The following is a 26995-nucleotide window of genomic DNA, read 5'->3' as shown; positions in this document are numbered from 1 at the left end:
GACGCAAGCTAATGCTCTGGGGTCGTGGGTTTGAATCTCACCTTGGCAGATGGTGCAATTTGAATTCAATCAGTAAAAATTGGGAATTAAGTGGAAAAGTGTACCTAGCTTCCCCACAACAAATTGAGCCAATCAGCTTGGAGTTCCTTCAAACTGTGAACTTGTTTCTAAACAGGATGTCCTGGACCACCTGGTGCTCTGACCCCTTCCTGACCTGAACACCAGGTTTTTTTTCCTTAAGGTTCCAGATACTGTAATGTAGCTTTAAAGAGACAGGCAATTGAAGCCTGTTCATCATTGAGCTGACATACAGTACAATTTGGTAACTTAAGCCTTATTAATTACACAAATGTGTCACTGAGGTGAAGTCTAACAGCCAACACTGATAAAGTATTGATAATGTTGATTCTGACACTTGGTAAAGTGGGAGGGTTGGAGGGTTTCTTTCTGCTGGACTGGCCAGTCTCACGACTTTGCTTCCAGTGGGCTGATGCTCTTTGAGCCTGGGAGTGCACATTTCCACTGAAATTATCTGCAAAAGCTGATGAACGACATTTATTTTATCCTGGATAGTAAATAGTGTTTTTCCTACCACTACAGGCAGATCCAAAATAAATACATTTCTCTCTGTCTCATTGTGTCTACAGCACAGGGCCAGGCCAATCGGCTCAACTGGTCTATGTTGGTATTTATGCTCCACATGAGCCTCCACCCACCCCTCTTCATCTCCCCCCATCAGCATATCCTTCTATTCCATTCTCCCTCATGTATGTATCTAGCTTCCCCTTAAATGTATTCATGCTATTCACCTCAACCACTCACTGTGATAGCGGGTTCCACATTCTCACCACTCGCTGGGTAAAGAGATTTCTCATGAAATCTCCATTGGACTTTGAACCCCTTCATATTCTAAAAGACTTCCATCAGCTCACCCTTCAGTCTTCTCTTTTCTAGAGAGAAGCAGCCTTTCCTGAGGGTTAAATGCTCTCAGTTCTGATATTATTGTTGTGAGTCTTTGTTGCTCCTTCTCCAGTGCTTCTATTTCCTTTTTCCAAATGGAGATCACAAATGTTGACAGTACTCCCAGTGTAGTCTAACCATGGTTCAAAACAAGTTGAACATAACCTCCCTGCTTTTCAATTCTATCCCTCTAAAATGGAACCCTATATCTGGGCCCCACACTTTAGGAAAGATGTGAAGTCCTTAGAGAGGATGCAGAGATTTATGAGAATGGAACCAGGGATGAGGGACTTTAGTTAGTTGGAGAGACCGGAGCAGCTGAAATTGTTCTTTTTGGATGTCAGTGTCATTTGGGTAGAGAAGGAGTCCATTCAGTCCATCGTGTCAATGCCGGCTCACTGCAGAGCAAACTAGTCAGTTCCATTTCCTTGTTCTATCCCTGTCACCCTGAAAATGTATTTCCCACAACTGCCCATCCAGTTTCCTTTTGAAACCGTTCACTGTCTCTGCTTCCACCCACCTTGTAGACAGCGAGTTCCATGTCATTACCACTCACTGTGTAAAAACGTTCCTCCTAATTTCCCTCCATATCTTTTCATTTTTATTCTTTCATGGGGTGTGGGTGTCGTTGGCTGGGCCAGCACTTGTTGCCCCTCCCTAATTGCCCCTTGAGAAGGTGGTGGTGAGCTGCCTACTTGGACCGCTGCAGTCCATGTGGTGTAGGTACACCCACAGTGCTGTTAAGGAGGGAGTTCCAGGATTTGACCCAGTACAGTGAGATATATCTCCTGTACAAAACCTTAAATCTGTGTCCCCTTCGTCCTTGTATCATCAGCTGATGGGAACAGCTTTTTTTTGTCCACCTTATCTAAACCTGTCATAATCTTGTACACCTCTATCAAATCTCCCCTCAACCTCCTTTGCTCCAAGGAGAACAACCCCAGCTTCTCCAACCTAACCTTGTGGTTAAAATCTCTCATCCCTGGAGCCATTCTGGTAAATCTCCTCTCCACCCTCTCAGGGACCCTCACATCCTTCCTCAAGTGTGGTGACCAGAGCTAGACTCAATACTCTAGTTGTGGCCTAACCAGAGCTTTAAAAAGAGTCAGCAAAACTTCCCTGCTTTTGTTCTCAATCCCTCTATTTCTGAAGTCCAAGATCCCATGTGCTTTGCTAATTCCTCTCTCACTCTGTCCTGCCACCTTCAATGATCTCTGTACATGAACCCCCAGGTCCCTCTGTCCCTGCTCACTCTTTAGAACTGTGCTATTAAGTCTATATTTCCTCTCCCTATCCCCTCTGCCAAATCTCATCACCTCCCACTTCTCTGTATTAAATTCCATCTGCCACTTCAGAGAATGTTAAGGGGAGATTTAAATGTTTGACTAAACATTCAGAGAAGAGGAGGCACTGCTTTCTTTAATATGTTACCCACAACTGAAGATGATCCCCTCCCTTTAAATGCACATGAGGCCCATAGAGCACAGGAGGAGGCCATTTGGCCCATCATGCTCCTGCCGGCTCTTTGAAAGAGCTGTCCAATTAATCCCATCGCCCTGCAATGTTCTTTTCCTTTCAAGAATCTGTCCCATTCCCTTCTGAAAGATACAGTTGAATTTGCTTCCAGTGCGTTTTCAGGCAGTGAATTCCAAATCATAACTGTGAGTTTTAAAACAAAAAATTCCTCATCTTGGATGTGGTGTGTTTGGATTTTCAAAAAGCATTTGGAAAGGTGTCAAACAGGAGGTTCACACACAAAATGAGCTATCAATCTCTATGAATTATTTCGATGAGGGACCGAGGGTAATATGTCCAAGTTTGCTGACAATTAAACAAGGACTTGCATTTCTATGTCGCCTTTCACGACCACAGGACACCCCCAAAGCACTTTACAGCCAATGAAGCACTTTTGAGGTGCAGTCACTGTTGTAATGCAGGAAACACAGCAGCCAATTTACACACAGCAAGATCCCACACACAGCAACGTGATAATGACCAGATTATCTGTTTTTACTGATGTTGATTGAGGGAGGAATATTGGCCAGGACACTGGGGATAACTCCCCTGTTCTTCTTTGAAATAATGGCTGTGGGGTCTTTTACATCCACATGAGAGGGCAGACGAAGTTGGCAGTTTAACATCTCATTTGAAAGAAGGTTGCTCTGACAGTGCAGCACTCCCTCAGTGCTGGCACTGGGAATGTGGGCTTTAATTTTTGTCCTCAAGTCCTGGGTGGGATTTGAACCGACAACTTTCTGACCCAGAGGTGAGAGTATTACCCACTGAGCCATGGCTGACACTATAGACAATACAACGTTAGAAACGGAAAGTTACCCTTTGCTTCCAGTGTCTAAATCTAATAATAAAATCCCCAGTATAAATAACAAGTGTTTGAGTGACAAATATTGAAGTGTTGGTTTAGAGCCACAAGTTTCAACTTCCCATTTGAGCCTCCAGCACCTTTCTGTCTCTCTGTTGCTTGTGTCAATGACAGTCAGGCGACGGAGCTGAGGGCTGAATTTAGCTGAGAATAACAGAGCCTGTGCCCCAGTTGGGAAATTGCCATGGGCTTTGCACTGATAGAGAGACAGGAAGGTGCTGGAGGACTGACTGGGAAATGGGCCTTCAACCAATTGGGACACGGGAGGGGGTGCTGGTGCTGATGGTGACCCGACCCCCGGGGTTCAGTGCTCCAGTGTCCAAAGCAGGGAGTCACAGGAACAGGTTACAGAGGAGCCGAAGAGAAACCATTTGGGTCCAGAACATTGTGCACATATTTTTACTCTGGTTGTCTCTGATCCTCAAGTAATTTCCTGTTTATTAACCACATTTTGTTTCATTAATAAACATTTATCAGTAAAAACATTCGATTTTTCTGGACTTGTCATGATTAGATTTATGCACTTTAGGGAAAGTGGGTGAGAGGGGTTGGCAGGCTCTTTAACAGAAAGTGAGTCTCTCTAAGGTAATTGGCAAAGGAGCCAGAGGGGGAGATGAGATTTTATTTATGACACAACAATGTTAGAAAATGGGGTTCAGGGAGTCAATTGACCTTTTATCCCCTTTTCCCAAACTCTGAAATGATTCACGGTGATAACCCTTATTGGTGACAGTGGTTAGATTTTGTTCAGTATAAATAAGACCTGACACATGCTCATGTCTGAGCAGTAGTATCAAAGTGCAGCAGCATTACCATTACACTCTGGGTAGAAGCACCATCTCCACGTAAATGCTCCCTGGTCTGCCCCAGATGCCTTGGCACCAGTCAATGCAATATGTAAAACCTCTACAAATCTCTGTGCTCAGGGAATCCCTTCTGATACTTTTTTACATCGCAAAGTCTATGGAGACTGATTTAACCCAATCATTGCCGAGCTAACATTTGAACGGACCAATTACAAAACCTGTCATTGAACCATCTGTACTCACCCAAGCCACGTCAAACTCTCAAACAATTGGCTTCCCACGCTTCGTCCCCGGTACAGGGAGTCAGCATTCCCATGCCAAGCAGTGAAAACATGGTGGCCTTGACACCCAGGTGTCGTCTAGGATTCAAGGCACTCTTGTTTTCTCTGTCCTCTGGGAGTTGTTCATCTCCCTGTTCCCACATAGCAAGTCATCTGTTCTCAGCTCTGCGAGATTTCTGTTGAAGTTTGGCGCCTTTTACACCTTTCGGATCAGTAAAACATTTGGTTAATGAAGTCCCAAACCACAATTTCCCATCCTGTCACCTGTCAACCATCCTCACCCAGAGAGTAATCACAACAGGAATAAAAACAGGAGAAGTGTAACAATCAAATTAAAAATAAATGCACAGCCATAGTTTTTAATTAAATGTTCACTAATTAGCAAGAAAACCCGAAGTAGGGGCTCCCCCAGGATTCTTACAGTCCACACGTTGAGGGGGAGGGGAACTCTCTCTCCGACCCCTCACTTAATTTCACTCTGTTATTTTTCAGTTCTGTCCTGGCCCTGCCTGGGGTAACATCTACTCGATCTTGTCTTCTCCTGAAGGAGCACCATGAGTTCTAGGTTACTCGTACATCAGGACATATACTTCAAGCAACAGATCAAGCCTGGATGTAAAAGATTCTCCAGCTTTCTCCTTACCCCTGTCCAACTTGTGGACAGTTCTTACTGAGTAATATTACTCCAAAACACTTAATTGGCCCAATCCAATTTTTTTTTTATTCATTCAGTTCAACTTTTATTGCCTATCCCTACTGCACTTGAGAAGATGGTGGTGAGCCACCTTCTTGAATCGCTGCAGCCCCGTGTGGTGTAGGTACACCCACAGTGCTGTTAGGGAGGGAGTTCCAGGATTTTGACCCAGTGACAGTGAAGGAACGGTGACATATTTCCAAGTCAGGATAGTGAGTGGCTTGGAAGGGAACTTCCAGGTGGTGGTGTTCCCATGCATCTGCTGCTCTTGTCCATCTAGATGGTAATGGTAGTGGGTTTGGAAGGTGCTGTCTAAGGGGCCTTGTTGAGTCCCTGCAGTGCATCTTGTAGATGGTACAATCTGCTGCCATTGTTCGTCGGTGGTGCAGGGAGTGAATGTTTGTGGATGGGATGCCAATCAAGTGGACTGCTATGTCCTGGATGGTATCAAGCTTCTTAAGTGCTGTTGGAGCTGCACTCATCCCAGCAAGTGGAGTTTATTGCATCACACTCCTGACTTGTGCCAGGTAGATGGTGGACAGGCTTTGGGGAGTCAGGAGGTGAGTTACTCGCTGCAGGACTCCCAGCCTCTGACCTGCTCTGGTAGCCACAATGTTCATATGGCTCATCCAGTTCAGTTTCTGGTCAATGATAACGGCCAGGATGTTGATAGTGGGAGATTCAGCAATGGTAATGTCATTGAATGTCAAGAGGTGATGGTTAGATTCTCTCTTGTTGGAGATGGCCATTGCCCGGCCCCTGTGTGGCACAAATGTTACTTGCCATCTGTCAGCTCTAGCCTGGATATTGTCCAGGCCTTGCTGCATTTGGACATGGACTGCTTCAGTATCTGAGGAGTCATCGAATGGCGCTGAACATTGTGCAATCATCGTGCAGTCCTGGATGAGATTAATAGCAGCAAAATCTGTAATGATTAAAAACAGCAAAATCTGTAATCACTTGTGAACTTTCTGGTGTCTCCGCAGGCTGGAGGACTGAGTGAATCCCTTCCCACACTCAGACAGGTGAACAGCCTCTCCCCATTGTGAACTCGCTGGTGTATTTGCAGGGTGAATGACACACGGAATCCCTTCCCGCACATGGTGCAGATGAATGGCCTCTCTCCAGTGTGAACTCGCTGGTGTGACAGCAGGTGGGATAACTGAGTGAATCCCTTCCCACACACAGAGCAGGTGAGCAGCTGCTCCCTGGTGTGAACTCGCTGGTGTTTCAGCAAGCTGGATGAATCACAGAGTCCCTTACCACATGCACAGCAGGTGAATGGCCTCACCCCAGTGTGAAACCGCTGGTGTGCCCGCAGGCTGCATAAGCGACTGAGTCCCTTCCCACATTCAGAGCAGGTGAATGGCCTCTCCCTGGTGTGAAGTCGCTTGTGTCTCAGCAGGTGGGCTGACTGAGTGAATCCTTTACCACATGCAGAGCAGGTGAATGGCCTCTCCCCAGTGTGAACATGCTGGTGTCTCAGCAGGTGGGATGACAGAGCGAACCCCTTCCCACACTCAGAGCAGGTGAATGGCTTCTCTCTAGTATGTGTGTGTCGATGAATCTTCAGCTCAGACGGAAAGCAGAATCCCTTCCCACAGTCCCCACATTTCCACCATTTCTCCATGGTGTGGGTGTCCTTGTGTCTCTCCAGGTTCGACGATCAGTCACACTAATGTTTAAAATCTTCTGAGGCGGGTAGAACTCACAAACATTTCTCCCATGTTTAAAGCTGATGATATTCAGGTCCGAAGAATTGAGTGACTTTGTCAGATCATGAGGTGATGTTTGGTTTGAGATTTCTGTCTGTAAATCCTCCTCTTCTAATATCCTGTAAAAGGAATTTACAAAAGTCATCACTGTCAACACAGGATAGAAACTCAGAACAGACAATTCTAGTTTTTATGGAATATTCTTTCCTCTCTTGTTCCCAAAATCTGTAAATCTCCGTCCCACACATTGTCCCTACATTCTCACTCTGCTGTACCTAATATATACCCTAATTCTCCTGAAGGTACCATTTCATGCTGGTCAACAGGTCCATGTTCACCACTTCCTGTCCAGGAAACAGAGATCTGAAAATCTTCATGCTGACAGCCACATTAATGTTTATATATAGTCATAAATTACCAGTCTAAATATGTGTGTAATCTACAGTCTGGTATTACTTGATTCAAAATACAAGGAGGATGTGAGAAAGAACTTTATTTAGCCAGTGCCATGAATTCGATTCGCTGCACATGAAGATGGTGCAAGCAAAAATGATCAGTGATTTCAAAATGAAATGGGATGGGAACTTGAAGGAAATAAACTTGCAGGGGAAGGGCCTATATGGGGGGAATGAGACTGACTGGATTGCTCTGCAGAGAGTTGGCATGGACTTGAGTTGCCGAATGGGCTCCTTCTGTGCAGTAATGACTCTGACTGGAAACGTATAGCGACGTTACAGTATTGTAATAAAAAATATACTTTATAACAGAACCATAAATAATACATCTAATATGTACAATATAACAACACTAGACATAATCTATGCCCTATGTTAATTTACTGTCCCCTTAAATGTGAGCCATCTCCTGGGGAAACCACCCCTTTAATTGTGAACATTAGGAAAGAGATCATCCTTTTAGCCAGACAAATAAATGTGTCAAGCTGAGGGAGCAAAGGATCTCAATGTCTTTAAGAGAGAGAGAGAGAGACCTGGGCCAACCTTTCCAGAGTCTGCACCCTCCCTGGATTCACTTCCTTTCCCGTCAGTTCCTGCAAGTCAACAATTTCCCCCCAGAATGAGAAAAGAAATGGAAAGGGGGAGAAAAGAAAGTGTTTTACTCACAGATGTTGGACACAGGAGGAAGTTTTAGTTTGTGAGAAGCTCAATCTTCATTCAGAGAGAGAGGAGCAACAGCAGCTTTGCTGGGCAGTAATGAGCAGGTGAACAAGCTCATTGTCCAACTTCCACATTTGGACAATGGGAGAAGCGCTGATTGGCTGGAGGACCAAAGTCCTTCTGGTAGTCCAGCCTTTCCCGTTGGTCAATCCACCGCACGAAGACAATGAGGAAGCGGAACCAGAGCCCACGTGGGGGAGACTTTGACCGGCAGCCGCACTGAGCTGTTGTCCAATCTGCAGTACTTTCCCTCTGTAACCAGCGGTATTACTCCCAATGGGACACTGGGTGCTGGGAACGCCCCTCTCAGTCATTGTGACATCCACAACGGAACCCTGCCTGAATCGGCCAATAGGAATCGCTCTGCTTCGCGGTTATGTCCTCGGGTTCCAGGCTACAGGCCAGGCGTGCGGACACGGGAGCTCCGCCCCCGCTCAGTGTGCCCCCTCCCCCTCCTCGAGCCAAGGTTTCCAGGCAACCGGCTGCCGGAATGTGGAAGGTGAAATGTTTCTGTGTTCTGTCTGATTCAAAAGGTTTCAAACATCAGGGGGACTGGAAAACACCTGAAACCCATACACCCGAGTGAGAGTGTTTCCAGTGCACTGAGTGTGGAAAAAGCTTCAACCATTAAACAGCCTGAAAAAACATCACGATTCACAGTGAGGAGAGACTTTATACATGTCCGTGTGAGGACAAGGCTTCAACTGACCATCAGACCTGGAGAGACACAAGGACAAAACAAAAACAGAAATACCTGGAAAAACTCAGCAGGTCTGGCAGCATCGGCGGAGAAGAGCAAAGTTGACGTTTCAAGTCCTCATGACCCTTCAACAGAACTAAGTAGAAATAGGAAAGGGGTGAAATATAAGCTGGTTTGGGGGGTGGGGGGGGGGGGTGCGGGGTGGGTGTTTGTTGGGACAAGCAAGCAGTAATAGGAGGAGATAACCAAAAGATGTCACAGACAAAAGGACAAAGAGGTGTTGAAGGTGGTGATATTATCTAAAAGAATGTGCTAATTAAGAGTGGAGAGCAGGACAAGCAAGGTAGTTCTAGTGGGGGTGGGGTGAAATAAACAGAGGGTGGAATACATTTAAAAATAATGGAAATAGGTGGGAAAAGAAAAATCTAAATAAATTATTGGAAAAAACAAAAGAGAGGGGGAAGAAACGGAAAGGGGGAGGGGATGGAGGAGGGAGATCAAGATCTAAAGTTGTTGAACTCAATATTCAGTCTGGAAGGCTGTAAAGTGCCTAGTCGGAAGATGAGGTGCTGTTCCTCCAGTTTGCGTTGAGCTTCACTGGAACAATGCAGCAAGCTCAGGACAGACATGTGGGCAAGAGAGCAGGGTGGAGTGTTAAAATGGCATGCGACAGGGAGGTCTGGGTAATTCTTGCGGACAGACCAAAGGTGTTCTGCAAAGTGGTCACCCAGTCTGCGTTTGGTCTCTCCAATGTAGAGGAAACCGCATTGGGAGCAATGAATGCAGTAGACTAAGTTGGGGGAAATGCAAGTGAAATGCTGCTTCACTTGAAAGGAGTGTTTGGGCCCTTGGACGGTGAGGAGAGAGGAAGGGAAGGGGCAGGTGTTGCATATTTTGCGTTTGCATGGGGAGATGCCGTAGGTGGGGGTTGAGGAGTAGGGGGTGATGGAGGAGTGGACAAGGGTGTCACGGAGGGAAAGATCCCTACGGAATGCCGGCGGCGGCGGGGGGGGTGAAGGGAAGATGTGTTTGGTGGTGGCATCATGCTGAAGTTGGCGGAAATGGCAGAGGATGATCCTTTGAATGCGGAGGCTGGTGGGGTGATAAGTGAGGACAAGGGGGACCCTATCATGTTTCTGGGAGGGAGGAGAAGGCATGAGGGCGGATGCGCGGGAGATGGGCCGGACACGGTTGAGGGCCCTGTCAACTACCGTGGGTGGAAAACCTTGGTTAAGAAAGAAGGAGGACATGTCAGAGGAATTGTTTTTGAAGGTAGCATCATCAGAACAGATGCGACGGAGGCGAAGGACCTGAGAGAATGGGATGGAGTCCTCACTTATATGTGGAAAGGGATTCAGTAATTCATCCCACTTGCGGAGACACCAGCGGGTTCACACTGGGGTAGCTGCGGATGTGCTTGAGCGGGGAGGCTGCGCATGTGTGGTGGAGAGCCCATCCCACTTCCCGTCATGCTGAGGGCTTGACCAATGCAAAAGGTTGGAGGACCGGAAGGACTCTGGTCCTCCAGCCAATCAGAGTGCAGGCTTTGTGTGAATGAAGATTGAGCTTCACACAGACTAAAACTTCCTCCTGTGTCTAACATCTGTGAGTAAAACACTTTCTTTTCTCCCCCTTTCCATTTCTTTTCTCATTCTGGGGAGAAATTGTTGACTTGCAGGAACTGAAGGGAAAGGAAGTGAATCCAGGGAGGGTTCAGACTCTGGAAAGGTTGGCCCAGGTCTCTCTCTCGCTTAAAGACATTGACATCCTTTGCTTGACACATTTATTTGTCTGGCTAAAAGGATGGTCTCTTTCCTCATTTTCGCAATTAAAGGGATGGTTTCCCCAGGAAATGGCTGACATTTAAGGGGACAGTAAATTAATATAGGACAGAGATATGTCTGCTGTTGTTACAGGGTACAGAGTCGATGTATTATTTATGGTCATTCAAACTTCATGTATTCTCATTTCTAGTCCTGTAATATATTACTGTAGCTGCCTTATATATTAACAGTCAGAGAGTCATTAGAGCACAGAAGGAGTCCATGCCGACTCTGCAATCCAGTCAGTTCGATTCCCCGTGTCTCCCCGTTTGCCTGTAAGTTGATTTCCTACAAGTGCCCATCCAATTTCATTTTGAAATCATGCATTGTCTCCATTTCCAGCACCGTAATAGGCAGTGAGTTCCAGGTCATGAACAATCACTGTCTAAATAAAGTTCATCCTCACATCCCCGATGTAACTGTACTCAAGTAATACAGACTGGTATATTACACACATTTTGAGTCCACTAAATGTTTGTGTAGAAGCAGTAAGCATATCTCTGTCAATTAGCAGAATGAGAATGGAGGGAGAGTGTGTGGGACGGAGATTTACAGCTTTTGGGGAATGAGGGAGGAAAAAATGTTCACAGAAACTCGGATTGTCTGTTTTAAATTTCTATCCTGCACTGACACGGATGGCTTTTGTTAATTCCTTTTACAGGACATTAGAGGGGGAGGATGTGCAGACAAAAATCTCAAGCCAAACGTCATGTCAAGATCTGACAGAGTCACGTGAATCCTGGGAACCTATTTCATCGATTTTAAACATCAGCGTGACTGGAAAAGCACCAAGTGAGAGTGTTCCAGTGCCCTGACTGTGGAAAGAGCTTTTCCCAGTTACACAGCGGAGAGGGCCTGAAAATGTGTTCAGTGTTTGGAGGAGGCTTCAGCTGATCAGTGAACCTGAAGAGACAGAAGGTCACATGCAACATAGAGAAACGGTGGAAATGTGGGGACTGTGGGAAAGGATTAAAATCTCCATCTGCGCTGGAGATTCATTGACGCATTCACACTGGGGAGAGGCCGTTCGTTTGTTTTGAGTGTGGGAAGGGATTTAGTCGGTTGCTCAGTCTGCAGACACACCAGCGACTTCACTCTGGGAGAGGCCTTTCACGTGCTCAGAGTGTGGGAAGGGATTCAGTGATTCGTCCAACCTGCTGAACCACCAGCGAGTTCACACCGGTGAGAGGCCGTTCACCTGCTCTGAGTGTGGGAAGAGATTCACTCACTCATTCAACCTGCTGACACACCAGCAAGTTCATACCGGGGAGAGGCCATTCACCTGCTATGTGTGTGGGAAGGGATTCAGTAATTCTTCCACCCTCCAGAAGCACCAGCGAATTCACACGGGGGAGAGGCCGTTCACCTACTCTGAGTGTGGGAAGGCATTCAGTCAGCTATCCCATCTGCTGACACACCAGCGAGTTCATTCTGGGGAGCGGCCGTTCACCTGCTCTGAATGTGGGAAGGGATTCTCTCGGTCATCCCACCTGCTCAGACACCAGCAAGTTCATAAGTGAGTACAGCAGTCGGATTCTGTTGCTATTCACATCCAGTGGAAAGGTCGATCGTGTGAGAATGAACAGGACTCTAACTATTGTGGAAAAAATACTAGAAATGAAAAAAAAACATGCCTCCCAGGGCGGTAAAAAGACAGTGTAGACGATAGAGCTGTGTCAAAAAGAACGATATGTTTCCACTGTCATAGAGTTGGACATTTAACTGCAGATCATTGGACATTAAAAAGTAAACCAGTGGCATTGGTGAAAGTGGCTGGTGTTTCTCCAGAGAAAGTTGTACCAAAGAGGGAAGCTTGTGAGAAATCAGTGCCTTCTAATGTATTTACCATGGGTGTAAATAGAGACATGAGGGATTATGAAGGATTTCTATTTGAAGGGGAAGTCACTCCATCTCTGCCCCAATAAACAGACTCGAAAGACTGTTATCCTGAGAGCTAGTGGTTTAGCTCAGTGCTAAAAAATTGGATTTTTCTTCAAAAAGTTCACTGAATAGAAATGTTTTGGTACGGGGTATTGATGGGGAGTGTGTGACTATCCCATTGTGTAGGGTGAATTTAAACTATGATTTAGTAAAAAGCTCTGTTATTGTTGGTGTTGTTTCTAAATTCCTGATTGCTGATGTAGATCTTATATTGGGGAATGATTTAGTGGGTGATATTGTTTTTCCACTTTCTGGGACTGAGTTCACAGTTCAGAAGATGTTTCTAAGAGTAAAAAGCCTTTTCCTATTGGTGACCCAGTTAAGCAACAAACCGATACAAGTAAAGATACTGATGTATCCACTCTAGTACTGGACAGTGTAGAGTCAGGAAAAGTGCCTGAAGCATTTCAAGATAAAAGTCCACCACAGGAGGGACTAAGACCTCAAAGTAACCCTGAAGGGTTAATGACCCCTAACACTGAATTACATGTAGCTGCCAGTGCTGAGGCAGAACAAGACATAGGAGCAGCAGGAGTTCAGGCAAATGGACAGTTCACAAAAAACATTTAAAACCCCAAAATGATTGGAGTGAAGTAGTTTGTGAGCAACGTGGAAGATTCAAAAAGCTAGATAAAGATGAAAGTCCAGAATGAAGAAGCTGTCGACATTGCAGGAAAGGAATGAAATAAAACTGGGTCTGAATGGGCACACCTTTAACAAGCCTTTGGGATGTTCCCAGGAACAGAAGTGAATGAACCTTCAAGATATCGTTAAGTATAAGGGAACTCTTGGAGGGAAGTTAAAAAGTAGAAATGGGTTTATAGCAAAAGCTTTGGTGTTAAGTTCACAGTGCTGGGTTTTAATATTCTTTTGTTTTATAAATACGGTAGAGTTTGTTTTTGTTTGAAAATGTGGAATCTTGTGGTGTAATTCTTTCAGTTATCACTGGGTGTTCGAATTTCTCTTTAAACATTAACTGTCCCAACCAGGATCGTAACAATATGCACAAACAATATTTCAAAACAAATCAGAGAGGAAAAAATATGATTTCCTTATTTTATACAAAGCATTATTACATTGTAAGATCACCCTCTTATAGGATCCCCAGTAATTTCTTAGTTCGAGTGCTTCTTTTCGTGAAACAATCCGATAATTGATGACTACAAATGGAACTAATTGTAGTTCTTTCTAAAGCAGGAGGGCTATCGCCCAGCACAGAGGCTAATTTGAGATTTCTCCCATAGACCAATTGACAGGGACTATACCCTCCAACCATCTGAAGTGAATTCTTTACATGAATCTTCCATGTCAGTGCAGTTGTCAACTTGCAGTTTGGCTGATCAGCTAAGATTTTCTGCAGCATTTCATCGATCACAGTGTGATTCCTTTCACAAAGTCCATTGCTGAAAGGATTTTCAGCTGCGGTGTTCATGACCATAATGTTCATGTTTTCACACACGTCTCGAAACTCGTCATTAGCAAATTTCCCCTCCATTTTCAGCCAGAAACTTAGCTGGTGCCCCAGGTCCAGTCCCTATCCATTTCTCCATGACTTGGTCTATAATCTCCCTTTTGTCCTTGCCACGTATTATTGGAGAACGACTAAATTGGATTACCATGTCTATAAAGTGTAGAATGAAAATATTTCTGTCTTTGTCCCATCCCTAGCGATCCATGGCAACTACCTCATCAAAGTCACGTGCCAAGAGAAGGTTTACAATAGGATTTGACGGCGTCCTCCCATACTTTTTACACATTTCACACTTTGCTCTAATCTCCTCTATGAACCTCATATTCTCTTCATCAATCACCTCTTCATCGTTTAGCAGGAATTTTAATCTTTGACAGGGTGAGCAAATTGTCTGTACAGCTTTAACACAGTTTGCATTTATTTCTCTCTGATTCTTATCACCCGATGCCATTAATCCTTCTGAAACACTCTGATTAACAATACCTGATACATCAGGTATTGTTAATGTCCTGATTGAGTCAACTGGGGATCACACCAATGAGACCCCTAAATGCTCTGAGTATGAGAGTGGCTTTAAAAACACTGCAGAACTGATGTTCCACCAGCGCATTCATACTGAGGGGAGACCTTTCAGCTGCTCTCACTGTGCAAAGAGATTGAGAACATCATCCCACCGGCTGACACACCAGCGAGTTCACATCAGGGAGAGGCCGTTCACCTGCTCTGAGTGTGGAAAAGGATTCAGGTCTTCATCCAACCTGCTGAGGCACAAGTGCAGTGACACCAATTGGAGACATTTTAGATGCTCTGACTGTGGGTGTAAATAGAATCAATTGATGTTAAGTATTTTCAGGTGGAGGGCATTTATTGGACGGATCACATGTAAAGAGACCCTTACTGACATGGAGTGGAGTCGAGTCAGGAGGTATGCACCTGTAAATGTTTCACTCAGTGAATAAATCTATACCAAGTAAAGATTGGCTCCAGTTTCTTCCTTCACCATCAGGCTGTCAGGATTATAACATGGCAATAGAGAGTGCTTGTCTTTTGCTGGAGGTTGCAAACTAAAGGAAAATAAAATTTCAGTCTCTCAGACCCCTTAAAAGGTGTTTCCTCACAGTTTCCTGTGAACAATGTTTGTGTCTGTGAACGTGGACATCTCACTCTTGCAGTGAGTGAGTCAATGTAAAATCACCCAGCAGCAAAACCTTTTGACTTCAAAGAAAGGGTTAGTTTATTTCGCACTGTTGCTCTGGAAGTTACTTACACACACACACACATGGATTAATTACAGACGAAGATAAAACAATACTTATAAAAATGGAATCAGTTCAGTCTCTGTTGTTTGGTGCAGGCCTGGGATTGTTCAAGTCGAGATGTTGTGTTGTCTGATGTGATGGGTTTGAGGTTGTGGGATTGCCTCCACCGCTGTGATACCTTCCATTGTCAAATGGCCAGAGGTTGCTTTCAGAGGTCAGCTTAGTAGATGGAGTCGGGTTCACAGGGAGAAGGTTTCTTGTTTCTGATTGTCCAGGTGCGGCACTTTCAAACTGCTCAGTTATTGACAGCAGAGCCATTGGCTGTTTCTGGATCCCTTTCTCTGTCTCTTTCTCTCTCTCTCTCTCCCTGTTGAGAAGCAGTTTCCTCTCTGCTGCTCTGAAGCTGTTTCACGATGGATCTGTGTCTCGGCAGCTTGCTCTGCCTTTTCTATTCTTGATGGCAGGCAAGCCAAGATGGCCACTGTGTCAAAACCCCAAACCAGGTTCCCAATGAGGTGAGTGGTGATTCCATTCCAGCTTTGAATTCCCAAATGCCTTTCAAGTCTGGGCCTCCATTGTCCTTAAAGGGAAACCATCAAGTCGATGGATCTTATTGACACTTGCGGAAATGCTCATTGAATTTCAAACGTCTATGTTTGTAGATATGTCAGAGAATGTCTTTGTCTCTTGGGAAGTGGTTTCAGCCGGAATCCACAAGGAGAAAATCAGGTGACCCTTGGAGTCCATTCTGAAAACAGTCTTTAAACTCAGTTCAAAGTTTAAATATGTAACCTTGAAAAGAGTTTGTTACAAATCAGCAACACCATAATTACACATTTTAACATTTTAATTTTTAAAGCATTTTCCCTTCCCTTTGCCCCTGCCAACTGCACCTGCTTTAAGTTGACCGGTGCATTGAAATGTTTTTAATTATATATTTAACAATAACACACCATAACTTAAATAAATAAATATTTCGATCAATCTTCTCTCTGTGTGGATTCCACTGCCTTCTTGAGCTGACTTTGGACAGACCGACTGCTTTTTCCCACTCGGCTCCCACAGCTTCTTCACAGCTCTGTCTAAACTCACTGTTCAAGCTGACTGCTTTCTGCCTCAAGACTAACTGCCTTTCACCGTGGGCACCACTGGAGATTTCTTCCTCTGGCCGCAGCCAGACAAATCTCCCCTCACCAGTTCCAAGTGAGCTTCAAACTACACAAGACCAAATCTGCAACTTCCACTGTGAGAAACATCCAGCTAAATGAAACAAAAAAACCTTTGACCCCCCACAGCCCATCCCCATGGCAACGTGGCATGCTTTGGGAGGTTCCAAACAGAAACGCTAACTAAATATATTCTACCTTCAAAACACCCTCTCATTCTGTGATCCATGTGAAATATGAAAAAAGATTTTCACTACAAGTTTCAAAGAGAATCAGCCACTGGAAACAAAGTCGTGAGACTGGCCAATCCAGCAGAAAGAAACCCTCTGACCCTCCCACTTCACCAACTGTCAGAATGAACATGGTTCAGTCCTGGATGAGATTAACAGCAGCAATAACAGCAGAATCCAGCCCCAGAAATCACTTGTGAACTCGCTGATGTTTCTGCAGGCATATTAATTGAGTGAATCCCTTCCCACACTCAGAGCAGGGGAATGGTTTCTCCCCAATGTGAACTCGCTGGTGTATCAGCAGGTGTGATGAATCACAGAATCCCTTTCCACACTTGGAGCAGGTGAACGGCCTCTCTCCAGTGTGAACTCGCTGGTGCTTCCACAGGTTGGATGAATCAGTGAATCCCTTCCCACACTCAGAGCAAGAGAACAGCCTCTCCCCAGTGTGAACTCGCTGGTGTGTCTGCAGGCTGGAGAACTGAGTGAATCCCTTTCCACACTCGGAGCAGGTGAACGGCCTCTCCCTGGTGTGAACTCGCTGATGCGTCAAGAGGTTCCATGAGTGAGTGAATCCCTTTCCACACTCGGAGCAGGTGAACGGTCTCTCCCCAGTGTGAACTCGCTGGTGTGTCTGCAGGATGGATGACCTGCTGAATCCTATCCCACACATGGAGCAGGTGAATGGCCTCTCCCCGGTGTGACTGTGCCGATGAATCTCCAGATCAGATGGGGCCCGAAATCCTTTCGCACAGTCCCCACATTTCCATGGTTTCTCCATGGTGCAGGTGTCCTTCTGTCTCTCCTCGATCAAATATCAGTTGAAGCCTCGTCCTCACACAGAACACGTGAATGGTCTCTTTCCGCTGTGAACGGTGTGATGTTTTTTATCAGGCTGTGTAACTGGTTGAAGCTCTTTCCACAGTCAGTGCACTGGAAACACTCTCACTCGGGTGTGTGTGTCTCAAGCCTTTTCCAGTCACCCTGATGCTTAAAATCATTTGAAGCAGCCACAACAGACAAACGTTTCTTGTTCTAAATTCAAATGCTGATCATATTCAGGGCCCGATGAATCGAGTGACTCTGTCAGATCTTGACATCTGGTTTGAAATTTCTGTCTGTAAATCCTCCCCTTCTAACATCCTGTAAAAGGAGTTTACAAAAGTCCCCACTGTCAGTACAGGATGGAAATTCAGAACAGACAATTCTAGTTTCTGTGGTACTTTATTTCCGCTCTCGTTCCCCAAAAGCTGTAAATCTCCATCCCACACACCCTCCCTCCATTCTCACTCTGCTGTACCTAATATACACCCTCCCAATTCTCCTGAAGATGACCCTTCATATTGCTCGACAGATCCACGCTCACCGCTTCCTGTCCAGGACACAGGAGTCATAAGAAATAGGAGCAGGAGTAGGCCATTCAGCCCATCGAGCCTGCTCACCATTCAACAAGATCATGGCTCATCTGGCTGTGTCTTTAACTCCATTTTCCTGCCTGTTCCCCATAACCCTTGACTCCCTTGTCAATCAAAACTCTGTCCAACTCAGCCTTGAATATATCCAATGACCCACTTCCACTGCTCTCTGGGGAAGAGAATTCCAAAGACGAACAGTCCTCTGAGAGAAGATATTCCTCTTCATCTCCATTTTAAATGGGAGGTACCTTATTTTTAAACTGTATCCCCATTTCTAAACTCCCCCATGAGTGGAAACATCCTCTCAGCATCTACCCTGTCAAGCTGCCTCAGAATCTGATATGTTTCAATAAGATCACCTCTAATTCTTCTCAACTCCAATTTGTATAGGCCCAACCTGCTCAATGTTTCCTCATAAGACAACCCGTTCATCCCAGGAATCAGCCGAGTGAACCTTCTCTGAACTGCTTCCAATGGAAGTCTATCCCTCCTTAAAGAAGGAGCCCAGAACTGTATACAGTACTCTAGGTGTGGTCTCACCAATACCCTGTACAACAGCAGTAAGACGTCCCGACTTTTATACTCCATCCCCCTTGCAATAAAGGCCGACAGTCCAATTGCCTTCCTCGTTACTTGCTGTACCTGCATACTGACTTTTTGTGATTCATGTACAAGGACACCCAGATCCCTCTGTACAGCAGCATTCTGCAGCCTCTCTCCGTTTAAATAATATACCATTAGTCAAGAAGGGTTGTAGGGATAAACCAGGTAATTACAGACCAGTGAGTCGAACATCAGTGGTAGGGAAACTATTGGAAAACATTCTGAGGGACAGGATTAATCTCCACTTGGAGAGGCAGGGATTAATCATGGATAGTCAGCAAGGCTTTGTCAGGGGGAGATCATGTCTAACTAATTTGATTGAATTTTTCGAGGAGGTGACTGGTTGTGTAGATGAGGGTAGTGCAGTTAATGTAGTCTACATGGACTTCAGTAAAGCTTTTGACAAGATCCCGCATGGGAGAATGGTCAAGAAGGTAAGAGCCCATAGGATCCAGGGCAATTTGGCAAATTGGATACACAATTGGCTTAGTGGCAGGGGTGTGCATTAATGATTTAGACGTGAATATAGGAGGTATGATCAGTCAGTTCACATAAAAGATGAAAATTGGTGGTGTCGTAACCAGTGAGGAGGAAAGCCTTAGATTACAGGATGATATAGTTGGGCTAGTAAGATGGGCAGAGCAGTGGCAAATAGAATTTAATCCTGAGAAGTGTGAGGTGATGCATTTTGGGAGGAATAACATGGCAAGGGAATACACAATGAATGGTAGGACCCTAGGAAGTACAGAGGATCAGAGGGACCTTTGTCTACATGTTCATAGATCCCTGAAGGCAGCAGCACAGATAGATCAGGTGGTTAAGAAGGCTTATGGGATACTTGTCTTTATTAGCCGAGGCATAGAATATAGAGCAGGGAGGTTATGTTGGAGTTGTGTAAAATGCTAGTTAGGCCACAGCTGGAGTACTGTGTGCAGTTGTGGTCGCCACATTATAGGAAAGATGTAATTGCACTGGAGAGGGTGCAGAGGAGTTTCACCAGGATGTTGCCTGGACTGGAGCGTTTCAGCTATGAAAAGAGATTGGATAGGCTAGGGTTGATTTCCTTAGAGCAGAGAAGGCTGAAGGGGACCTGATAGAGGTATACAAAATTATGAGGGGCATAGGTAGGGGAGATAGGAAGAAACGATTCCCTTTAATGGAGGTGACAATAACCAGGGGGCACAGATTTAAGGCAAGGGGCAGGAGGTTTAGAGGGGGTTTGAGGAAAATGTTTTTCACCCAGAGGCTGGTTGGAATCTGGAACACACTGGCTGAGGGGGTGGTAGAGGCAGGAATCCTTCACAACATTTAAGAAGTATTTAGATGAGCACTTGAAATGCCATAGCATACAGGGCTATGGGCCAAGTGCTGGAAAATGGGATCAGAGTAAATAGGGGCTTGATGGCCGGCATGGACACAATGGCCGAAGGGCCTGTTTCTGTGCTGTATAACTCTATGACTCAAATATTCTACTTTTGTATTCTTCCTGCTAAAGTGAACAATCTCACATTTCACACATTATACTCCATCTGCCAATTTTACTCCCACTCACTCCACCTACCGCTATCCCTTTGCAGACTCTTTCGGTCCTCCTCACAACTTGTTTTCCTACCTATTGTTGCATCATCAGCAATTTTGGCTACAATCCAGTCAGTTCCTTCGTCCAAGTCATTTATGTGGATTGTAAATAGGAGGGCCCAGTACTGATCTCTGCAGGACTCCACTGCTTACACATTGCTAACCTCAAAGTGACCCATTTACCCCGATTCTCTGCTTCATGTTAGTTTGCCAATCCTCCATCCGTGCTAATATATCATTCCCAACACCATGAGCTATTATCTTGTGCAGTCACCTTTTATGTGGCCCCTTAGCGAATGCCTTTTGAAAATCCAAATGTGTGGCATCTACTGGTTCCCCAATGACAGATGTTAGACTGATTGGCCTATAGTTTCCTGCTTTTTGTCTCCCTCCTCTCTTGAATGGTTGAGTTACATTTGTAGTTTTCCAATCCGCTGGGACCGTTCCAGAATCTCAGGAATTTTCGAAGCTGACAAACAATGCATCCACTATCTCTGCAGACACTTCCCTTCAGGCATGAGGAAACAGGCCATCAGGTCCCGGAGACTTGTCAGCCGTTAGTCCCATTAGCTTTCCTGGGACTTTTGCTCAAGAGATCATGATCGTTTTAAGGTCCTCCTTCTTGTGTCCCCTGCTTTTCTACTATTCTTGGGATGCTCTTTGTGTCTTCCACTGTGAAGACAGAGACAAAATACTTGTTCAAAGCCTCTGCCATTCCCATCTTTCCCACTATTAATTTCCCAGTTCCATCCTCTAAGGGATCAAGGCTCACTTTCACTATTCTTTCCCTTTTATATACTTCCAGAAGATTTTACTGTCTGTATTTATATTTCGTGCTAGTTGTCAGTCATACTCCAGTTCTGTCTCTTTTTTTGTTCATGATAAGATTTTTCCAAACTTCTGGCCCCCACTAATCTTTGCAGCATTGAAAATCATCATCCAGGCTGCTAGTCTTAAATATATGTATGTAGCTATAATAATGGGCTAAGTGTAATATACAGGATAGGATTATTTGAAAAGAGATATAGGTGTGAAATGAGGAAGAACATTATATCAGCAGCAGGTGGTCATGTCCTGGAACTCGCTACCTCTGAGGCTGGTGGAAGTGGAAACAATCAATAATTTCAAAATAAAATTGGTTGATCACCTGAAGGAAATAAACTTACAGGTGAATGGGGATATAGAGGGGGAATGGGACAGTCTGGATTGCTCCACAAAGAGTCGGCATGGACTCGAGTTGCTGAATGGACTCCTTCTGTGCCTTAATGACTCTTTGACTGGAAATATATAATGTGCCTACAGTACTATATTACAAAACTAGAAATAATAAATGAACTTTATTACAGAACCATAAATAATATATTTAATATTTACCATATAAAAACACTAGACATATCTCTGTCCTAAGATAAAAGCAAAATACTGCGGATGGTGGAAATCTGAAACAAAAACAAAAATAGGTGGAAAAACTCAGCAGGTCTGACAGCATCTGTGGAGAGGAAGACAGAGTTAACATTTCAAGTCCGTATGACTCTTCATCAGATCATCTTCATCATCAGATATCTCTGTCCTATATTAATTTACTGTCCCCTTAAATGTCAGCCATCTCCTGGGGAAACCACCCCTTTAATTGTGAACATTAGGAAATAGATCATCCTTTTCGCCAGATAAATAAATGTGTCAAGCTGAGGGAGCAAAGGATGTCAATGTCTTTAAGAGAGAGACAGAGAGAGACCTAGGCCAACCTATCCAGAGTCTGCAGCCTCCCTGGATTCACTTCCTTTCCCTTCAGTTCCTGCAAGTCAACAATTTCCCCCCAGAATGAGAAAAGGAATGGAAAGGGGGAGAAAAGAAAGTGTTTTACTCACAGATGTTGGACACAGGAGGAAGTTTTAGTCTGTGTGAAGCTCAGTCTGCATTCACACAAAGCCCGCGCTCTGATTGGCTGGAGGACCAGAGTCCTTCCGGTCCTCCAACTGTTCCCAATGGCCAGTCTCTCAGCATGACGGGAAGGGGGCGCCCCCCCCCCCCCCCCCCCCCCCGGCACATATGCAACTCTCTCCCGAGTTCCCCGAGCGGCTTTTCGCTCTGGCCGGAGCCGTCAGCCGGTTGCCTGGAAAGCTTGGCTCGAGGAGGTGGAGGGGGAGGGGGAACAATGGGTGGGGGCGGGGCTCCCGTGTCCACGCGCCTGGCCGCAGACTGGAACCCGAGGACGTCACCGCGGAGCAGAGTGATTCCTATTGGCTGATTTAGGCAGGGTTCCATTGTGGACGTCACAACGTGGAAGTTGGACAATGAGCTTCAGACCAAAACTTCCTCCTTTGGGCAACATCTGTGAGGAAATCAATGTTTCCCCCTTTCCATTTCTTTTCTCATTCTGGGGGCAAATTATTGACTTGCAGGAACTGAAGGGAAAGGAAGTGAATCCAGGGAGGGTGCAGACTCTGGAAAGGTTGGCCCAGGTCTCTCTCTCTCTTAAAGACATTGACATCCTTTGCTCCCTCAGCTTGACACATTTATTTGTCTGGCTAAAAGGATGGTCTCTTTCCTAATGTTCACAATTAAAGGGACAGTTTCCCCAGGAGATGGCTGACATTTAAGGGGGCTGTAACTTTATATAGGACAGAGATATGTCTCCTGCTCTTATATTGTACATATGCGATATATTATTTCTGGTTCTGTATCAAAATGCAGTTATTATTTCTAGTCTTGTAAAATAGTACTGTAGCTACGTTATATATCCCCAGTCATGATGGCACAAAAGGAGTTCATGTGACAACTCGAGACCATGCCAACTTTCAGTGGAGCAATCCAGTCAGGCCCAATCCCCCTCGATATCCCCGTTCCCTTGCAAGTTTATCTCCCAGCAAATTTGATTTTGAAATCATTGATTGTCTCCGTTTCCACCAGTCGGTGAGTTCCAGGTCTAGCAGCCTGCACGAAGATTTTCAGCTCTCTGTGCCCTGCACAGGAAACACTGAGCATGAATCTGTGATTAGCATGAATCGGCACCTTCAGGAGAATTGGAAGGGTCTATAATTAGGTACAACAGAGTGAGAATGGAGAGAGAGTGTGGGGGATGGAGATTTATAGCTTTTAGGGAATGAGAGCAAAGAATGTTCCAGAGAAACTAGAATGTTCTTTTCTGAATTTCTATCCTGTACTGACAGTGATGACTTTTGTAAACTCTTTTTACAGGATACAAGAAGGGGAAGATTTGCAGACAGAAATCTCAAACCAAATGTCACGTCAAGATCTGACAGAGTCACTCAATCCATCAAGACCCGAATATCGTTGGACTTTGAATCTAGAAGGAGAAACGTTTGTCCGTTCTGTCTGCTTCAATGGGTTTTAAACATCAGTATGACAGGAAAAGCACCGAGACACACACACCCAAGTGAGAGTGTTCCAGTGCACTGACTGTGGAAAGAACTTTGACCAGTTACACAGCCTGAAAATAGTATCACACGATTCACAGCGGCAGGAGAGTGTACACATGTGTGTGGACCCCTCAGTTAATTATTGCATCTGGAAAGACACGAGGACACCTGCACTATGGAAAGACCGTGGAAATGTGGGGACTGTGGGAAGGGTTTCATATTCCCATCAAAGCTGGAAATTCATCGACGCAGGCACACCAGGGAGAGGCCGTGCACCTGCTCTGAGTGTGGGAAGGAATTTAAACATTCATCCACCCCATGGACGCACCAACGAGCTCACACCGGGGAGAGACCGTTCACCTGCTCTGAGTGTGGGAAGGGATTCAGTGAATCGGCCAGCCTGCTGTCCCACCAGCGTTTTCACACCGAGGAGAGACTGTTCAGCTGCTTTCACTGCACAAAGAGGTTTCGAAGCTCATCCAAACTGCAGGAACACCAGCGAGTCCACACCAACGAGAGGCCATTTACCTGCTCTAAGTGTGGGAAAGGATTCATTCAGCTGTCCAAATTGCAAATACACCAGCAAGTTCACACTGGGGAGAGGCGTTCACCTGCTCCGATTGTGGGAAGGGATTCACTCATTTCTCCACCCTGCTGGGACACCAGCGAGTTCACACCGGGGAGAGGCCATTCACCTGTTCAGAGTGTGGGAAGGGATTCAATGATTCATCCAATCTGCTGACTCACCAGCGAGTTCACACCGGGGAGAGACCATTTCACTTACACCCAATGTGGGAAAGGATTCACTCTGTTATGCAACCTGCTGAGACACCAGTGAGTTCACAAGTGATTCCAGGGGTTGGATTCTGCTGTTTTGCTGCTGTTAATCACATCCAGGACTGAACCATGTTCATTCTGATACTTGGTGAATTTGAAGGATTGGAGGATTTCTTTCTGCTGGACTGGCCGATCTCATGACTTTGCTTCCAGTGGATTGATGCTCTTTGAGCCTGGGAGTGCACATTTCCACTGAAATGATCTGCAAAAGCTGATCAAGTGCATTTTATCCTGTACAGTAAATCATGCTTTACTTACCACTACAGGTAGATCTAAAATAAATACATTTGTCTCTGTTCCATTGAGTCTACAGCACAGGGCCAGGCCAGTGGGCTCAATTGGTCTCTGTCAGTATTTATGCTCCACATGAGCCTCCACCCACCTCTCTTCATCTCCCCCCATCAGCATATCCTTCTATTCCTTTCTCCCTCATGTATGTATCCAGCTTCCCCTTAAATGTATTCATGCTATTCACCTCAACCGCTCGCTGTGGTAGCGAGTTCCACATTCTCACCACTTGCTGGGTAAAGAGATTTGTCATGAAATCCCTATTGGATTATTGAACCCTTTCATAATCTTAAAGACTTCCATCAGGTCACCCTTCAGTCGTCTCTGGTGCCGCTCTTCAGGACTAATTCTGCTTCCCTCTGGTGTCAGAGTCCAGACTCAGGTTGCACTTGCAATTTATCTGCAGCTTTCATGTGAAGCAAAACCATGACCAGGTACTTGCTCCACAGGGAATGGGCTGCAAACCTATCCCCCACCCTGCTCGCAGAACACGCTGCTACTCTTGCATCTTGCTCGTCTATTCCTCGCACCCAAGAAGCAGGAGCAGCTGCCACATCATTAATAAGCTGAGAATTGTGGAAAATCCATTGTCGACTCTGTAGGATATCGGATTTCAAACTGGCCTCTGGGATCTCGGAGGGTTTCACAGGGTCACCAGATCTGGGATCCGATTTATTACAAGCGGGGAGCGGTGCATCTTGTGAATTCCACAATCTATATTTTCTGTACTTACTGACTCATTATCTATTTCTGTCGATGTTTGCTGATTTAAATATGAAAACATTCTGCAATGTAAGCGGCATTTCCGATTGGGTAACTGCTGTTGGAGAATGTGTCAGGATTGACGGGATCTCTCCCACATAGTGAATCATAATAAAGCAGCCCTGCTGGATTGGTGTCCCATCCACCAGTGTACCATCCACAAGATGCACTGCACCTTCCAAACCCACGACTTCTACCACCTAGAAGGACAAGGGCAGCAGACGCATGGGAACACCACCACCTGCAAGTTCCCCTCCAAGCCACTCACCATCCTGACTTGGAAGTATATCCCCGTTCAGTCACTGTCGCTGGCTCAAAATCCTGGAACTCTCTCCCTAACAGCACTGTGGGTGTCCCTACACCACATGGACTGCAGTGGTTCAAGAAATGGCTCACACCACCTTCTTAAGGGTAATTAGGGATGTGCAATAAATGCTGGCCTAGCCAGCGACGCCCACATCCCATTAAAGAACAGAAATAGTGTTTGGTTCCGATCGGCTCCCCATGACAAACAAGAACAAACAGGCCACACTGCCCCATTCAGTAACTTGAATACACCCATTATATGTTCACCTCTTCCTGAGCCTGACTGGCTTCTGCTGCCTCGCTCTCTGTGAAGATTCTCACTGACCGTTTCTGGTCACTTTCCTCTCCAGGCACCAAACTAGAATGTTACCATCCCGGTCGGGACTGTTCATGTTTAAAGAGAAATCTAAACAGCCAGTGATTAACTAAAGAACTAGGCCACAAAATTTCACATTTTTAAATGAAAATGAACTTTACTGTATATATAAAAAAACTGAACAAAGTAAGCACTCTACCTGAAAACTATAGTTTATATCTACGCGTGCTGTGAATCCAGTTTTCCTTTTACTCCCTCCCCAAGAGTTCCCTTATCTTACAAAATGTTGAAGGCTCATTCACTTTCTTTAGTTACCAGCCCAAAGGTATGCCACAACCCTCTGGCATTTACTTTGATTTGTCCCCAGTTTCCCAGTCTGGCACTCAGACTTCCAGAGCTTTCTCTCTGTGAGGATTCCACTGCCTTCTTGAGCTGACTTTGGACAGACCGACTGCTTTTTCCAAGTCGGATCCCACAGCTTCTTTACAGCTCTGTCCAAGCTCACTGTTCAAGCCAACTGCTTTCTGCCACAAGGCCAACTGCCTTTCACCATTGAGACCCCTGGAGATTTCTTCCTCCAGCTTCCAGCTGGGCAAATCTTCCAGCCTCTTTTCCCCTCACACAAACTCCAAGTGAGCTGCAGCCTCCACAAGACCAACAACTCATTCTTATGTTGGTCAAAATCTTCCTTGGTCACTTTGAGAATATCACTCAGATGCTTTTTATGATCAGGCAGAAAGGTTTGATATTCTTAAGATAAAAGCAAAATACTGCAGATGCTGGAAATTCAGAGAAGAGTCATACGGACTCGAAATGTTAACTCTGTTTCCCTCTCCACAGATGCTGCCAGACCTGCTGAGCTTTTCCAGCATTTTCTGGTTTCATTTCAGGTTTGATATTCTTGTTTGG

General features: G+C 45.3%; 5 protein-coding genes and 1 long non-coding RNA gene across 11 annotated transcripts in view; 3 read left to right on the top strand and 3 right to left on the bottom strand.

The window, feature by feature from the left end:
- LOC144697370 (uncharacterized) overlaps positions 1-106 on the top strand; it is a 33978-nt gene extending 33872 nt beyond the window's left edge. The window contains exon 2 of the long non-coding RNA XR_013580348.1: positions 9-106. This is a non-coding gene — a long non-coding RNA (uncharacterized LOC144697370). The remainder of the gene's footprint in view (positions 1-8) is intronic.
- The window catches only part of LOC144697178 (uncharacterized), a 685261-nt gene that overhangs the window by 313779 nt on the left and 344487 nt on the right, over positions 1-26995 (top strand). The window contains exon 1 of one of the 5 annotated variants that reach the window (XM_078569042.1): positions 10211-10316. The exons of the other annotated variants lie outside the window; for them this stretch is intronic. The gene's annotated coding sequence lies outside the window, so the exon portion shown is untranslated. Of the gene's footprint in view, positions 1-10210; positions 10317-26995 lie in introns of those variants that run through there. 5 annotated transcript variants of the gene reach the window in all.
- LOC144697082 (uncharacterized) overlaps positions 1-26995 on the bottom strand; it is a 303267-nt gene that overhangs the window by 87581 nt on the left and 188691 nt on the right. The gene's annotated exons all lie outside the window — the stretch shown is intronic.
- The window catches only part of LOC144697280 (uncharacterized), a 353357-nt gene that overhangs the window by 291065 nt on the left and 35297 nt on the right, over positions 1-26995 (bottom strand). The window lies entirely within an intron of this gene.
- The window catches only part of LOC144697133 (uncharacterized), a 212516-nt gene that overhangs the window by 164205 nt on the left and 21316 nt on the right, over positions 1-26995 (top strand). The gene's annotated exons all lie outside the window — the stretch shown is intronic.
- LOC144697950 (uncharacterized) overlaps positions 15076-26995 on the bottom strand; it is a 103811-nt gene continuing 91891 nt past the window's right edge. Inside the window, exon 8 of the mRNA XM_078569905.1 lies at positions 15076-17406. Within this exon, the coding sequence (XP_078426031.1) occupies positions 16792-17406 (615 nt within the window). The 3' untranslated portion in view covers positions 15076-16791. The remainder of the gene's footprint in view (positions 17407-26995) is intronic.

The sequence above is a fragment of the Cetorhinus maximus genome, chromosome 23, assembly GCF_964194155.1.
Source record: "Cetorhinus maximus chromosome 23, sCetMax3.hap1.1, whole genome shotgun sequence".
In the NCBI taxonomy this organism is placed as follows: Eukaryota; Metazoa; Chordata; class Chondrichthyes; order Lamniformes; family Cetorhinidae; genus Cetorhinus; species Cetorhinus maximus.
This window is presented reverse-complemented; position numbering and strand designations above follow the sequence as displayed.